The sequence below is a fragment of the Pseudophryne corroboree genome, chromosome 9 (genome assembly GCF_028390025.1).
Source record: "Pseudophryne corroboree isolate aPseCor3 chromosome 9, aPseCor3.hap2, whole genome shotgun sequence".
Classification (NCBI taxonomy): Eukaryota; Metazoa; Chordata; class Amphibia; order Anura; family Myobatrachidae; genus Pseudophryne; species Pseudophryne corroboree.
In genome coordinates, this window is record NC_086452.1 from 120237319 (window position 1) to 120253965 (window position 16647).

General features: G+C 48.1%; 1 protein-coding gene across 2 annotated transcripts in view; it reads right to left on the bottom strand.

Moving 5' to 3' along the window:
* Nucleotides 1–838: 838 nt before the first annotated feature.
* The window catches only part of LOC134956764 (uncharacterized), a 48386-nt gene continuing 32577 nt past the window's right edge, over nucleotides 839–16647 (bottom strand). For both annotated transcript variants that reach the window (XM_063938727.1, XM_063938726.1), the window contains 2 exons: nucleotides 1663–1693; nucleotides 839–995 (listed from right to left, as the gene is read on the bottom strand). In XM_063938727.1, the coding sequence (XP_063794797.1) occupies nucleotides 854–995; nucleotides 1663–1693 (173 nt within the window). In that variant the 3' untranslated portion in view covers nucleotides 839–853. The remainder of the gene's footprint in view (nucleotides 996–1662; nucleotides 1694–16647) is intronic.

Below are 16647 nucleotides of genomic sequence, written 5' to 3' on the forward strand. Positions count from 1 at the left end.
TTGCAGAGCGGCAACGTGGTCCTCAGCCCACATGTTCGCGGAATTTTTGCAGGTTTGATACCTTTGCGTCCGGGGACTCTAAGTTCGGACGTTTCATTTTGCAGGCCACCGACAGCACTCCCTCCCTGGGGGATAACTTTGGGACGTCCCCTAATGTCTAAGGATGCTCCAGTGTCCCCTAGTGGATGAAAGAGAAAAGAGGATTTTGGTACTTACCGATAAATCCATTTCTCTGAATCCTCTAGGGGACACTGGACGCCCGCCTAGGTGCTGTCAACCTGCTGCGTTCAAATTTCCTGTTCACAAAGTTTGTACAAACAGCGTTAGCTTTTCAGTTAAGAGTTTCTTGGGGGCTGTTTGATAGGTTGTACGGTTCGGTTCCTCGCCAGGTGCTATAGTGTCATGTCCTATTCTCTCAGTCAAATTTTCCAAACTGAGGGAGGAGGGATGTGAATGGGGAGGAACCGGCTTTGCAGACCATGCTAATTTTAGATTGTGCCACACCTCAGGTTGCAAGCTTCACACCCCTAATGTCTAAGGATGCTCCAGTGTCCCCTAGAGGATTCAGAGAAATGGTTTTATCGGTAAGTACCAAAATCCTCTTTTTTAAACACAGCATGTAACATGATAATTAGGATGGTTGGTACTTTATCTCTGTCCACTTTCTCCCTCTCCATGGCTTAGTACCTAGACCCCTATATGCTGTAACACTGTTCATTCTAGTACCCTGAACCTTTCAAAGCCTGTGCAATTCCTCTTTCCTGCCTAGGGTGTCTGCTTTGGTGCTTCTAGTACATTCTGGTCTGTATCTCAGCACTGAGATACAGACCAGACTGTGCTAGAAGCACAGTCTCTACAATACAGATAGCACAAGAGCCTGTGCCTGAGAAAAAGCAGCAAATGGAATAGAGTGGAGGAGAGTCACATGCAGCCAACATAAAGACAAAGACAGGGAAATAGAAGTGAAGAAATACTTGCCGGTAGCCTGAGAACGCCTGAAAGGGAAAAGTGATAGGAATCAGTTTACTGTTGTAAGACCGTGCCAAAGATGGCTGTGAGTAAAATAACCACTGACAATGACTAAGCATGTGTACAGTATACAATACAGTGTTTTAGAAGTCATATATACCAGCTATAAGAGTAGGCCCTACTTACAGTATATTGTTTTTTGCAGTCACAGAACAAATTCAGATTTTGTTTTTGTTTTAACAGTGGAAAAGTCAATTGAGATGATCATCGCTATTAGCATTGACCTAGCATCAGCGTCTGCGCATTGCGGTGCATATGCATGCACAGTTTTGCCGTTTTTTCACCTGAACGCTGCGCTGTGAAAATTGGCAGCGAGTGAACTCGGAATGACCCCCAATATACAGTAGCAAATACTATTACTTTTACACTTGTCAATGACTGTGGCTTAACACAAACTCCATTCATCATCATCAATCTGATGATGAAGAATGGCATCTTGAGTGTGCCGCCACATTATCATGTGTACAATGTGTATCTTAACAGGCTTTAAACGCATATTCTTGTGGACGTATATACTTGTGTATTAGCACCATTCATAACATATGTCCAATAATAAACACGTACAATCTTTTTCTGCGGCATACTTTTTACTCATGTGTTTTGGATACAATGCATCAAATGAATAAATGTTACCTTACAACGCTTCTCTGGTACTTAACACCACCTGAAAACAGAGAAAAGTTATATATATATATATATATATATATATATATACTATATATAAAAAAAATAAGAATTTACTTACCGATAATTCTATTTCTCGGAGTCCGTAGTGGATGCTGGGGTTCCTGAAAGGACCATGGGGGATAGCGGCTCCGCAGGAGACAGGGCACAAAAAGTAAAGCTTTAGGATCAGGTGGTGTGCACTGGCTCCTCCCCCTATGACCCTCCTCCAAGCCTCAGTTAGGATACTGTGCCCGGACGAGCGTACACAATAAGGAAGGATTTATGAATCCCGGGTAAGACTCATACCAGCCACACCAATCACACTGTACAACCTGTGATCTGAACCCAGTTAACAGTATGATAACAGCGGAGCCTCTGAAAGATGGCTCACAACAATAATAACCCGATTTTTGTAACTATGTACAAGTATTGCAGATAATCCGCACTTGGGATGGGCGCCCAGCATCCACTACGGACTCCGAGAAATAGAATTATCGGTAAGTAAATTCTTATTTTCTCTATCGTCCTAGTGGATGCTGGGGTTCCTGAAAGGACCATGGGGATTATACCAAAGCTCCCAAACGGGCGGGAGAGTGCGGATGACTCTGCAGCACCGAATGAGAGAACTCCAGGTCCTCCTTAGCCAGGTTATCAAATTTGTAGGATTTTACAAACGTGTTTGCCCCTGACTAAATAGCCGCTCGGCAAAGTTGTAAAGCCGAGACCCCTCGGGCAGCCGCCCAAGATGAGCCCACCTTCCTTGTGGAATGGGCATTTACATATTTTGGCTGTGGCAGGCCTGCCACAGAATGTGCAAGCTGAATTGTATTACACATCCAACTAGCAAAAGTCTGCTTAGAAGCAAGAGCACCCAGTTTGTTGGGTGCATACAGGATAACAGCAAGTCAGTTTTCCTGACTCCAGCCGTCCTGGAACCTATATTTTCAGGGCCCTGACCACATCTAGCAACTTGGAGTCCTCCAAGTCCCTAGTAGGCGCAAGACACCACAATAAGCTGGTTCAGGTGAAACACTGACACCACCTTAGGGAGAGAACTGGGGACGAGTCCGCAGCTCTGCCCTGTCCGAATGGACAAACAGATATGGGCTTTTTTGAGAAAAAAACCACCAATTTGACACTCGCCTGGTCCAGGCCAGGTCCAAGAGCATGTTCACTTTTCATGTGAGATGCTTCAATCCACAGATTTGACTGGTTTTAAACCAATGTGTTTTGAGGAATCCCAGAACTACGTTGAGATCCCACAGTGCCACTGGAGGCACAAAAGGGGGTTGTATATGCAATACTCCCTTGACAAACTTCTGGACTTCAGGAACTGAAGCCAATTCTTTCTGGAAGAAAAATCGACAGGGCCGAAATTTGAACCTTAATGGACCCCAATTTGAGGCCCATAGACACTCCTGTTTGCAGGAAATGCAGGAATCGACCGAGTTGAAATTTCTTCGTGGGGCCTTCCTGGCCTCACACCACGCAACATATTTTCGCCACATGTGGTGATAATGTTGTGCGGTCACCTCCTTTCTGGCTTTGACCAGGGTAGGAATGACCTCTTCCTGAATGCCTTTTCCCTTAGGATCCGGCGTTCCACCGCCATGCCGTCAAACGCAGCTGCGGTAAGTCTTGGAACAGACATGGTACTTGCTGAAACAAGTCCCTTCTTAGCGGCAGAGGCCATAAGTCCTCTGTGAGCATCTCTTGAAGTTCCGGGTACCAAGTCCTTCTTGGCCAATCCGGAGCCATGAGTATAGTTCTTACTCCTCTACGTCTTATAATTCTCAGTACCTTAGGTATGAAAAGCAGAGGATGGAACACATACACCGACTGGTACACCCACGGTGTTACCAGAACGTCCACAGCTATTGCCTGAGGGTCTCTTAACCTGGCGCAATACCTGTCCCGTTTTTTGTTCAGACGGGACGCCATCATGTCCACCTTTGGTAATTCCCAACGGTTTACAATCATGTGGAAAACTTCCCCATGAAGTTCCCACTCTGCCGGGTGGAGGTCGTGCCTACTGAGGAAGTCTGCTTCCCAGTTTCCATTCCCGGAATGAAACACTGCTGACAGTGCTATCACATGATTTTCCGCCCAGCGAAAAGTCCTTGCAGTTTTTGCCACTGCCCTCCTGCTTCTTGTGCCGCCCTGTCTATTTACGTGGGCGACTGCCGTGATGTTTTATCCCACTGGATCAATACCGGCTGACCTTGAAGCAGAGGTCTTGCTAAGCTTAGAGCATTATAAATTTACCCTTAGCTATATTTATGTGGAGAAAAGTCTCCAGACTTGATCACACTCCCTGGAAATTTTTTCCTTGTGTGACTGCTCCCCAGCCTCTCGGGCTGGCCTCCGTGGTCACCAACATCCAAAACTGAATGCCGAATCTGCGGCCCTCTAGAAGATGAGCACTCTGTAACCACCACAGGAGAGACACCCTTGTCCTTGGATATAGGGTTATCCGCTGATGCATCTGAAGATGCGATCCGGACCATTTGTCCAGCAGATCCCACTGAAAAGTTCTTGCATGAAATCTGCCGACTGGAATTGCTTCGAAGGAAGTCACCATTTTTTTACCATGGCCCTTGTGCAATGATGCACTGATTTTAGGAGGTTCCTGACTAGCTCGGATAACTCCCTGGCTTTCTCTTCCGGGAGAAACACCTTTTTCTGGACTGTGTCCAGAATCATCCCTAAGCACAGGAGACTTGTTGTCGGGATCAGCTGCGATTTTGGAATATTTAGAATCCACCCCTGCTGTTGTAACAGTATCCGAGATAGTGCTACTCCGACCTCCAACTGTTCCCTGGACTTTGCCCTTATCAGGAGATCGTCCAAGTAAGGGATAATTAAGACGCCTTTTCTTCGAAGAAGAACCATCATTTCGGCCATTACCTTGGAAAAGACCCGGGGTGCCGTGGACAATCCAAACGGCAGCGTCTGAAACTGATAGTGACAGTTCTGTACCACGAACCTGAGGTACCCTTAGTGATAAGGGCAAATTTGGGACATGGAGGTAAGCATCCCTGATGTCTCGGGACACCATATAGTCCCCTTCTTCCCGGTTCGTTATCACTGGTCTGAGTGACTCCATCTTGACTTGAACCTTTGTAAGTGTTCAAATTTTTTTAGATTTAGAATAGGTCTCACCTAGCCTTCTGGCTTCAGTACCACAATATAGTGTGGAATAATACCCCTTTTCTTGTTGTAGGAGGGGTAATTTGATTATCACCTGCTGGGAATACAGCTCGTGAATTGTTTCCCATACTGCCTCCTTGTCGGAGGGAGACCTTGGTAAAGCAGACTTCAGGAGCCTGCGCAGGGGAAACGTCTCGACATTCCAATCTGTACCCCTGGGATACTACTTGTAGGATCCAGGGGTCCTGTACGGTCTCAGCGTCATGCTGAGAGCTTGTCAGAAGCGGTGGAACGCTTCTGTTCCTGGGAATGGGCTGCCTGCTGCAGTCTTCTTCCCTTTCCTCTATCCCTGGGCAGATATGACTCTTATAGGGACGAAAGGACTGAAGCTGAAAAGACGGTGTCTTTTTCTGCAGAGATGTGACTTAGGGTAAAAAACGGTGGATTTTCCAGCAGTTGCCGTGGCCACCAGGTCCGATGGACCGACCCCAAATAACTCCTCTTCCTTTATACGGCAATACACCTTTGTGCCGTTTGGAATCTGCATCACCTGACCACTGTCGTGTCCATAAACATCTTCTGGCAGATATGGACATCGCACTTACTCTTGATGCCAGAGTGCAAATATCCCTCTGTGCATCTCGCATATATAGAAATGCATCCTTTAAATGCTCTATAGTCAATAAAATACTGTCCCTGTCAAGGGTATCAATATTTTTAGTCAGGGAATCCGACCAAGCCACCCCAGCTCTGCACATCCAGGCTGAGGCGATCGCTGGTCGCAGTATAACACCAGTATGTGTGTATATACTTTTTATGATATTTTCCAGCCTCCTGTCAGCTGGCTCCTTGAGGACGGCCCTATCTATAGACGGTACCGCCACTTGTTCTGATAAGCGTGTGAGCGCCTTATCCACCCTAAGGGGTGTTTCCCAACGCGCCCTAACTTCTGGCGAGAAAGGGTATACCGCCCATATTTTCTATCGGGGGGAACCCACGCATCATCACACACTTCATTTAATTTATCTGATTCAGGAAAAACTACGGTAGTTTTTTCACATCCCACATAATACCCTCTTTTGTGGTACTTGTAGTATCAGAAATATGTAACACCTCCTTCATTGCCCTTAACGTGTGGCCCTAATAAGGAATACGTTTGTTTATTCACCGTCGACACTGGATTCAGTGTCCCTGTCTGTGTCTGTGTCGACCGACTAAAGTAAACGGGCGTTTTAAAACCCCTGACGGTGTTTTTGAGACGTCTGGACCGGTACTAATTGTTTGTCGGCCGTCTCATGTCGTCAACCGACCTTGCCGCGTGTTGACATTATCACGTAATTCCCTAAATAAGCCATCCATTCCGGTGTCGACTCCCTAGAGAGTGACATCACCATTACAGGCAATTGCTCCGCCTCCTCACCAACATCGTCCTCATACATGTCGACACACACGTACCGACACACAGCACACACACAGGGAATGCTCTGATAGAGGACAGGACCTACTAGCCCTTTGGAGAGACAGAGGGAGAGTTTGCCAGCACACACCAAAAACGCTATAATTATATAGGGACAACCTTATATAAGTGTTTTCCCTTATAGCATCTTTTTTATATATTTCTAACGCCAAATTAGTGCCCCCCCTCTCTGTTTTAACCCTGTTTCTGTAGTGCAGTGCAGGGGAGAGCCTGGGAGCCTTCCCTCCAGCCTTTCTGTGAGGGAAAATGGCGCTGTGTGCTGAGGAGATAGGCCCCGCCCCTTTTTCGGCGGCCTCGTCTCCCGCTCTTAACGGATTCTGGCAGGGGTTAAATATCTCCATATAGCCTCCGGAGGCTATATGTGAGGTATTTTTAGCCAAAAATAGGTTTTCATTGCCTCCCAGGGCGCCCCCCTTCCAGCGCCCTGCACCCTCAGTGACTGCCGTGTGAAGTGTGCTGAGAGGAAATGGCGCACAGCTGCAGTGCTGTGCGCTACCTTAAGAAGACTGAGGAGTCTTCATGCCGCCGATTCTGGACCTTCTTCTTGTTTCAGCATCTGCAAGGGGGCCGGCGGCGAGGCTCCGGTGACCATCCAGGCTGTACCTGTGATCGTCCCTCTGGAGCTAATGTCCAGTAGCCAAAGAAGCCAATCCATCCTGCACGCAGGTGAGTTCACTTCTTCTCCCCTAAGTCCCTCGTTGCAGTGATCCTGTTGCCAGCAGGACTCACTGTAAAATAAAAAACCTAAGCTAAACTTTTCTAGCCGCTATCCCCCATGGTCCTTTCAGGAACCCCAGCATCCACTAGGACGATAGAGAAATAAAAATATCTAAACTATTCATGCTACACATCTACAGTACAATGCTTCCTTTATATTGTATGTAGCCAACACAGTAATACCCCTTTCAGACAGCCAGCTATGAACACAGGTTATTGCCACACGAGCGCGCATAACCTGTGTTCAGGTGCGGTCTGAAAGGTGCCAGGGGAAAAAACACTGGGTCGAGTGACCTGTTTCCAGTGTGTGTAAGGGAGGCCCTTCGAAAGCATGTGATCTCCAAGCGCCGTTACCGCTGATTTCACCAACCAAGAAATATACCGGGTTGCAGACAGTGGCGGCAGGGCGCCTGAGGCGGGTCGCACCATGGGAGCTCCCATGTCAGGCTACCGAGTGCGACCCGCCTCAGGTGGTGTGAAAGGGGTATAAGTAATGTAGACGTGCATATTTCAAATTTAACATTTTAAAAGTCCACAAACTGCAATAATACTTTAAGCCCTACAGGAATTCTTTTCCTTTTTGAGTATCACACCGAATATTAGATTTTCTTATGGAACAGATAGGGCTTCCTGGTGGCATATTGAAATAGTCTAATTTTTATTGTTCTAATAGCTAAAAAAACAATAAATTAGTTAAGAAAACGGGTTAAAACACACAGTTTTACATGGTGGCACTGTAATGCAGAGGTTGGCTCCCCACTCCATATTAGGAGGGATTGTCGGTTCCTGTGGCCTTTTTGGGACCAAGCGATATCAGTTTCTAGGTTAATAACAGATGTCGAGATCTCCTCCATTCCCTCTTCCTGGCTTCTAATTCCTACTCTGGCTCCCAGGACTTTTATAGAAATCCTTATTTAAATTCCTCAATATTGCTGCGAAGGCTGCGATACTGGTTTGCTGGCCGTCTAAATCCCCTCCTACTATTAAGGAATAGTTCACTCGTACTGATATGTACATGTCAATGGAGGATATCCGAGTAACCCCGCAGCGGAACCTAGACTTCACGGATACCTGGCACCCTTGGCTGGAATTTAAATCAACACAAACATATATTAAAACTGTTGTATGAGCTTGGGTTACCTTTTTGTGGTTTCATACTTATAATAAGATTTTACTTACCGGTAAATCTATTTCTCGTAGTCCGTAGTGGATGCTGGGGACTCCGTAAGGACCATGGGGAATAGACAGGCTCCGCAGGAGACATGGGCACCCCAAGAAAGAATTTAGATTCTGGTGTGCTCTGGCTCCTCCCTCTATGCCCCTCCTCCAGACCTCAGTTAGAGAAACTGTGCCCGGAAGAGCTGACAGTACAAGGAAAGGATTTTGGAAATCCAGGGCAAGACTCATACCAGCCACACCAATCACACCGTATAACTTGTGATAAACTTACCCAGTCAACAGTATGAACAACAACAGAGCATCAGTTCAACCCTTATTGCAGCAATAACTATATACAAGTATTGCAGAAGAAGTCCGCACTTGGGACGGGCGCCCAGCATCCACTACGGACTACGAGAAATAGATTTACCGGTAAGTAAAAATAAGAATTTACTTACCGATAATTCTATTTCTCGTAGTCCGTAGTGGATGCTGGGGACTCCGTAAGGACCATGGGGATTATACCAAAGCTCCCAAACGGGCGGGAGAGTGCGGATGACTCTGCAGCACCGAATGAGCAAACACAAGGTCCTCTTCAGCCAGGGTATCAAACTTGTAGAACTTTGCAAAAGTGTTTGAACCTGACCAAGTAGCCGCTCGGCACAGCTGTAATGCAGAGACCCCTCGGGCAGCCGCCCTAGAAGAGCCCACCTTCCTAGTGGAATGGGCCTTTTTCCGCTAGGATCCGGCGTTCAACCGCCATGCCGTCAAACGTAGCCGCGGTAAGTCTTGGAACAGACAGGGCCCTTGTTGCAACAAGTCCTGTCTTAGAGGAAGAGGCCACGGGTCCTCTGTGAGCATTTCTTGCAGATCTGGATATCAAGTCCTTCTTGGCCAATCCGGAACAATGAGTATTGTTCTCACTCCTCTTTTTCTTATGGGTATGAGAGGAAGAGGAGAAAATACATAGACCGACTGGAACACCCCCGGTGTCACCAGTGCGTCCACAGCTATCGCCTGAGGGTCTCATGACCTGGCGCAATACCTCTGTAGCTTTTTGTTAAAGCGGGATTCCATCATGTCCACCTGTGGCAGTTCCCACCGACTTGCAATCTGCGTGAAGACTTCTTGATGAAGTCCCCACTCCCCCGGGTGGAGGTCGTGCCTGCTGAGGAAGTCTGCTTCCCAGTTGTCCACTCCCGGGATGAACACTGCTGACAGTGCGCTTACGTGATTCTCCGCCCAGCGAAGAATTCTGGTGGCTTCTGACTGAATCAGAACTGGTTGGTCGCGAAGCAGGGTCTCCACTTGACGTAGGGCGTTGTATACGGCCCTTAGTTCCAGGATGTTGATGTGAAGGCAAGTCTCCTGACTTGATCACAGACCTTAGAAATTTCTTCCCTGTGTGACTGCTCCCCACCCTCGGAGGCTTGCATCCGTGGTCACCAGGACCCAGTCCTGAATGCCGAATCTGCGGCCGTCGAGAAGGTGAGCACTCTGCAGCCACCACAGGAGAGACACCCTGGCCCTGGGGGATAGGGTGATTAACAGATGCATCTGAAGATGTGATCCGGACCACTTGTCTAGTAAGTCCCATTGAAAGGTCCTCGCATGGAACCTGCCGAAGGGAATGGCCTTGTATGATGCCACCATCCTTCCCAAGACTCGAGTGCAGTGATGCACTGACACCTGTTTTGGTTTTAATAGGATCCTGACCAGTGTCATGAGCTATTGAGCTCTCTCTATCGGGAGATAAACCCTTCTCTGGTCTGAGTCTAGAATCATGCCTAGGAAACTACGTCCACCTCCCCTCTCCTACAAGCCCTTCACTGGCTTCCCTTCCCTTTCAGAATCCAATTCAAACTTCTCACTCTCACTTACAAAGCACTCACCCACTCCTCTCCCATTTACATCTCTGACCTTATCTCCCTTTACTCTCCCACCCGTCCTCTTCGCTCTGCTAATGCACGCCGGCTCTCCTGTCTTCTGATTACTTCCTCCCACTCCTATCTCCAAGATTTTTCACGTGCTGCTCCCTTCCTCTGGAATTCTTTACCTCTCCCCCTCAGACTCTCCACCTCTCTACAAAACTTCAAACGGGCTCTTAAGACCCATTTCTTTACCAAACCCAGCCAAATCTCACCCTAACCCTCTGTTCTACGCTCTCTATGTACCCCATCTGTGTCACCCCTGTCTGTCTACCCCTCCCCTTAGATTGTATGCTCTCACAAGTAGGGCCCTCTTCCCTCATGTGCTTATCCTTTTCTTACTTTAATAATCCTCAACTGCCCAAATCAAGCAGTTTTTTGGCCACCTGGAACTTCTCTGTCATTTACTGGTGTAGTTATGCTTAGTTACCCTGTACTTGTCCTAAATTGTCATCAACTGTAAGTCACTGTTTTCCTGTTTTGATTATGTGCATATGGACTCTGTAATTGGGCGCTGCGGAACCCTTGTGGCGCCATATAAATAAAGGATAATAATAATAATAATAATAATATAGTGTTAACTGCAATTCACAAATTGTATCTTCAACAGGTGGTGGTCAAGGTTCCCCTCCTTCAACAAGGAGGGGGTTATTATTCGACCATGTTGTAGTCCCGAAACCAGACGGTTCGGTCAGACCCATATTGAATTTAAAATCCCTGAACATATACCTGAAAGGGTTCAAGTTCAAGATAAATTCGCTAAGAGCGGTCATCGCAAGCCTGAAAGGGGGGAGATTTTATGGTGTCTCTGGACATAAAGGAGGCATACCTTCATGTCCCCATTTATCCACCTCATCAGGCGTACCTCAGATTTGTGGTACAGGATTGTCATTACCAATTTCAGATGTTGCCGTTTGGTCTCTCCACGGCCCCGAGAATCTTCACCAAGGTAATGGCGGAAATGATGGTGCTCCTGCGGAAGCAAGGTGTCACAATTATCCCGTACTTGGACGATCTCCTCAGAAAAGCGAGATCAAGAGAGCAGTTGCTGAACAGCGTATCACTTTCTCTGGAAGTGTAACGGTAACACGGCTAGATTCTAAATATTCCAAAGTCGCAGTTGGTTCCTACGACTCATCTGCCTTTATTTTCCTTCTCGTGGGGGGAAGCCGGCAGGGCCGTCGGTGAGGGGGCATCTCCTCAAAGTCCAGCTTGTATCCCTGAGACACAATATCTATTGCCCAGGGATCCAACAGGGAGTGAACCCACTTGTGGCTGAAATTACGAAGATGTGCCCCCACCGGGCCTAGCTCCGCCTGTGGAGCCCCAGCGACATGCGGTGGATTTTGTAGAAGCCGGGGAGGACTTCTGTTCCTGGGAACTAGCTGTGTTGTGCAGCTTCTTTCCTCTGCCCCTGCCTCTGGCAAGAAAGGACGCACCTCGGACTTTCTTGTTTCTTTGTTATCGAAAGGCTGCATTTGATAATGCCGTGCTTTCCTAGGCTGTGCAGGAATATAAGGCAAAATATCAGTTACCAGCTATAGCTGTGGAGACCAGGTCCTAGATCCCTTCTCCACACAATCCTCAGCCTTCCATATGCCTCTTAAGTCGGCATCACCTGTCCATTGCATATTCTACAGGACACGTCAAGCAGAAATAGACATAGCGTTGACTCTAGAACCCAGTAGACTAATGTCTCTTTGGGCATGTTTTATAATAAGAATTTACTCACCGGTAATTCTATTTCTCGTAGTCCGTAGTGGATGCTGGGAACTCCGTAAGGACCATGGGGAATAGCGGGCTCCAAAGGAGGCTGGGCACTCTAGAAAGATCTTAGACTACCTGGTGTGCACTGGCTCCTCCCACTATGACCCTCCTCCAAGCCTCAGTTAGGTACTGTGCCCGGACGAGCGTACACAATAAGGAAGGATTTTGAATCCCGGGTAAGACTCATACCAGCCACACCAATCACACCGTACAACTCGTGATATGAAACACAGTTAACAGTATGAAACAATAAAGCCTCTCAACAGATGGCTCAACAATAACCCGATTTAGTTAACAATAACTATGTACAAGTATTGCAGATAAACCGCACTTGGGATGGGCGCCCAGCATCCACTACGGACTACGAGAAATAGAATTACCGGTGAGTAAATTCTTATTTTCTCTGACGTCCTAGTGGATGCTGGGAACTCCGTAAGGACCATGGGGATTATACCAAAGCTCCCAAACGGGCGGGAGAGTGCGGATGACTCTGCAGCACCGAATGAGAGAACTCCAGGTCCTCCTCAGCCAGGGTATCAAATTTATAGAATTTTGCAAACGTGTTTGCCCCTGACCAAGTAGCAGCTCGGCAAAGTTGTAAAGCCGAGACCCCTCGGGCAGCCGCCCAAGATGAGCCCACCTTCCTTGTGGAATGGGCATTGACAGATTTTGGCTGTGGCAGGCCTGCCACAGTATGTGCAAGCTGAATTGTACTACAAATCCAACGAGCAATAGTCTGCTTAGAAGCAGGAGCACCCAGCTTGTTGGGTGCATACAGGATAAACAGCGAGTCAGATTTTCTGACTCCAGCCGTCCTGGAAACATATATTTTCAGGGCCCTGACAACGTCTAGCAACTTAGAGTCCTCCAAATCCTTAGTAGCCGCAGGCACCACAATAGGCTGGTTCAGGTGAAACGCTGACACCACCTTAGGGAGAAACTGGGGACGAGTCCTCAATTCTGCCCTATCCATATGGAAAATCAGATAAGGGCTTTTACATGATAAAGCCGCCAACTCTGACACTCGCCTGGCTGAAGCCAAGGCCAATAACATGACCACTTTCCACGTGAGATATTTCAGATCCACGGTTTTTAGTGGCTCAAACCAATGTGATTTTAAGAAACTCAACATCACGTTGAGATCCCAAGGTGCCACAGGAGGCACAAATGGGGGCTGAATATGCAGCACTCCTTTCACAAATGTCTGAACTTCAGGTACTGAAGCTAGTTCTTTTTGAAAGAAAATTGACAGAGCCAAGATCTGTACCTTAATGGAGCCCAGTTTTAGGCCCATATTCACTCCTGCTTGCAGGAAATGCAGAAATCGACCTAGTTGAAATTCCTCCGTTGGGGCCTTTTCGGCCTCACACCATGCAACATACCTCCGCCATATGCGGTGATAATGAGTTGCTGTAAACTCTTTCCTGGCTTTAATAAGCGTAGGAATGACTTCCTCCGGAATGCCCTTTTCCTTCAGGATCCGGCGTTCAACCGCCATGCCGTCAAACGCAGCCGCGGTAAGTCTTGGAACAGACAGGGGCCCTGCTGCAGCAGGTCCTGTCTGAGCGGCAGAGACCACGGGTCCTCCGAGATCATCTCTTGAAGTTCCGGGTACCACGCTCTTCTCGGCCAATCCGGAACCACGAGAATTGTGTTTACTCCTCGCTTTCTTATTATTCTCAATACCTTTGGTATGAGAGGTAGAGGAGGGAACACATAAACTGACCGGTACACCCACGGTGTCACTAGAGAGTCCACAGCTATCGCCTGAGGGTCTCTTGACCTGGCGCAATACTTCTCTAGTTTTTTGTTTAGGCGGGACGCCATCATGTCCACCTGTGGACGACCCCATTGATTTACAATCATTTGGAAGACTTCTGGATGAAGTCCCCACTCTCCCGGGTGGAGGTCGTGCCTGCTGAGAAAGTCTGCTTCCCAGTTGTCCACTCCCGGGATGAACACTGCTGACAGTGCTAGTACATGATTCTCCGCCCATCGGAGAATTTTTGTGGCTTCTGCCATCGCCGTCCTGCTTCTTGTGCCGCCCTGTCGATTCACATGGGCGACTGCCGTGATGTTGTCTGACTGGATCAGCACCGGCTGGTGTAGGAGCAGGGATTTTGCTTGACTTAGGGCATTGTAAATGGCCCTTAGTTCCAGAATATTTATGTGAAGGGCAGTCTCCTGACTTGACTATAGTCCTTGGAAATTTCTTCCCTTAGTGACTGCCCCCCAGCCTCGTAGGCTGGCATCCGTGGTCACCAGGACCCAGTCCTGTATGCCGAATCTGCGGCCCTCCAGAAGATGAGCACTGTGCAGCCACCACAGAAGAGACACCCTGGTTCGTGGAGACAGGGTTATTAAACGATGCATCTGAAGATGCGATCCGGACCACTTGTCCAACAGGTCCCACTGAAAAATTCTGGCATGGAACCTGCCGAATGGAATTGCTTCGTAAGAAGCTACCATCTTTCCCAGGACCCGCGTGCAGTGATGCACCGATACCTGTTTTGGTTTTAGGAGGTCTCTGACTAGAGAAGACAACTCCCTGGCTTTCTCCTCCGGGAGAAACACTTTTTTCTGGGCCGTGTCCAGAATCATTCCCAGGAACATTAGACGTGTCGTGGGGACCAGCTGTGACTTTGGGATATTCAGAATCCAACCGTGCTGGCTCAGCACTTCCTGAGATAGTGCTACTCCCACTAACAACTGTTCCTTGGATCGTGCCTTTATTAGGAGATCGTCCAAGTATGGGATAATTAAAACTCCCTTTTTTCGAAGGAGTATCATCATTTCCGCCATAACCTTGGTAAATACCCTCGGTGCCGTGGAGAGTCCAAACGGCAGCGTCTGGAATTGGTAATGGCAATCCTGTACCACAAATCTGAGGTACTCCTGGTGAGAATTGTAAATGGGGACATGCAGGTAAGCATCCTTGATGTCCAGGGATACCATGTAATCCCCCTCGTCCAGGCTTGCAATAACCGCCCTGAGCGATTCCATCTTGAACTTGAATTTTTTTATGTATGTGTTCAAGGATTTCAAATTTAAAATGGGTCTCACCGAACCGTCCGGTTTCGGCACCACAAATAGTGTGGAATAGTAACCCCGGCCTTGTTGAAGTAGGGGTACCTTGATTATCACCTGCTGGGAATACAGCTTGTGAATCGCCGCTAGCACCGCCTCCCTGTGAGGGAGCAATCGGCAAGGCGGATTTTAGGAAACGGCGGGGTGGAGTCGCCTCGAATTCCAGCCTGTATCCCTGAGATACTATTTGAAGGATCCAGGGATCCACCTGTGAGCGAGCCCACTGATCGCTGAAATTCCTGAGGCGGGCCCCCACCGTACCTGGCTCCGCCTGTGAAGCCCCACCGTCATGCGGCGGACTTGGAAGAGGAAGCGGGGGAGGACTTTTGTTCCTGGGAACCTGCTGTTTGCTGCAGCCTTTTTCCCCTGCCTCTGCCTCTTGACAGAAAAGACCCTCCTTTTCCCCGCTTGTTTTTCTGGGACCGAAAGGACTGAACCTGATAAAATGGCGCCTTCTTAGGCTGTGAGGGGACATGGGGTAAAAATGCTGACTTCCCAGACGTTGCTGTGGAAACTAGGTCGGAGAGACCATCCCCAAATAATTCCTCCCCCTTATAAGGCAAAACTTCCATGTGCCTTTTGGAATCTGCATCTCCAGTCCACTGGCGAGTCCATAAGCATCTCCTAGCAGAGATGGATAATGCACTTACTTTAGATGCCAGCCGGCAGATTTCCCTCTGTGCATCTCTCATGTATAAGACTGAGTCTATGATATGGTCAATTGTTAGTAGGATCGTGTCTCTGTCTAACGTGTCAATATCTTCTGACAGTTTATTTGACCACGCAGCGGCAGCACTGCACATCCATGCTGATGCAATAGCTGGTCTGAGTATAATGCCTGAGTGTGTATATACAGACTTCACGATCGCCTCCTGCTTTCTATCAACAGGTTCCTTAAGGGCGGCCGTATCCTGGGACGGTAGTGCCACCTTTTTAGACAAACGTGTGAGCGCTTTATCCACCTTCGGGGGTGTTTCCCAACGTAACCTATCCTCTGGCGGGAAAGGGAACGCCATTAGTAGCTTCTTAGGAATTACCAATTTCTTATCAGGGGAAGCCCACGCTTCTTCACACACTTCATTTAATTCATCTGACGGGGGAAAAACTACAGGTAGTTTTTTCTCCCCAAACATAATACCCTTTTTTGTGGTACCTGGATGTAAATCAGAAATATTTAACACCTCTTTCATTGCCTCAATCATGCAGTGAATGGCCTTAACGGGCATTAAATTTGACTCATCGTCGTCGACACTGGTGTCAGTATCCGTGTCGACATCTACTTGTGCCACCTGAGATAGCGGGCGTTTCAGAGCCCCTGATGACTTTTGAGACACCTGGACAGGCACGAGCTGAAGACTCGGCTGTCCCACAGTCGGCATGTCGTCAAATTTTTTATGTAAGGAGTCTATACGTGCACTCATTTCCTGCCATAATACCATCCACTCAGGTGTCTGACCCCCAGGGGGTGACATCCCTGCTAAAGGCATCTGCTCCCCCTCCACATCATTATCCTCCTCAAACATGTCGACACAGCCGTACCGACACACTCCACACACACAGGGAATGCTCCAACAGAGGACAGGACCCACAAAAGCCCTTTGGGGGGACAGAGTAAGAGTATGCCAGCACACACCAGAGCGCTATATATATACAGGGACTAACTGAGTT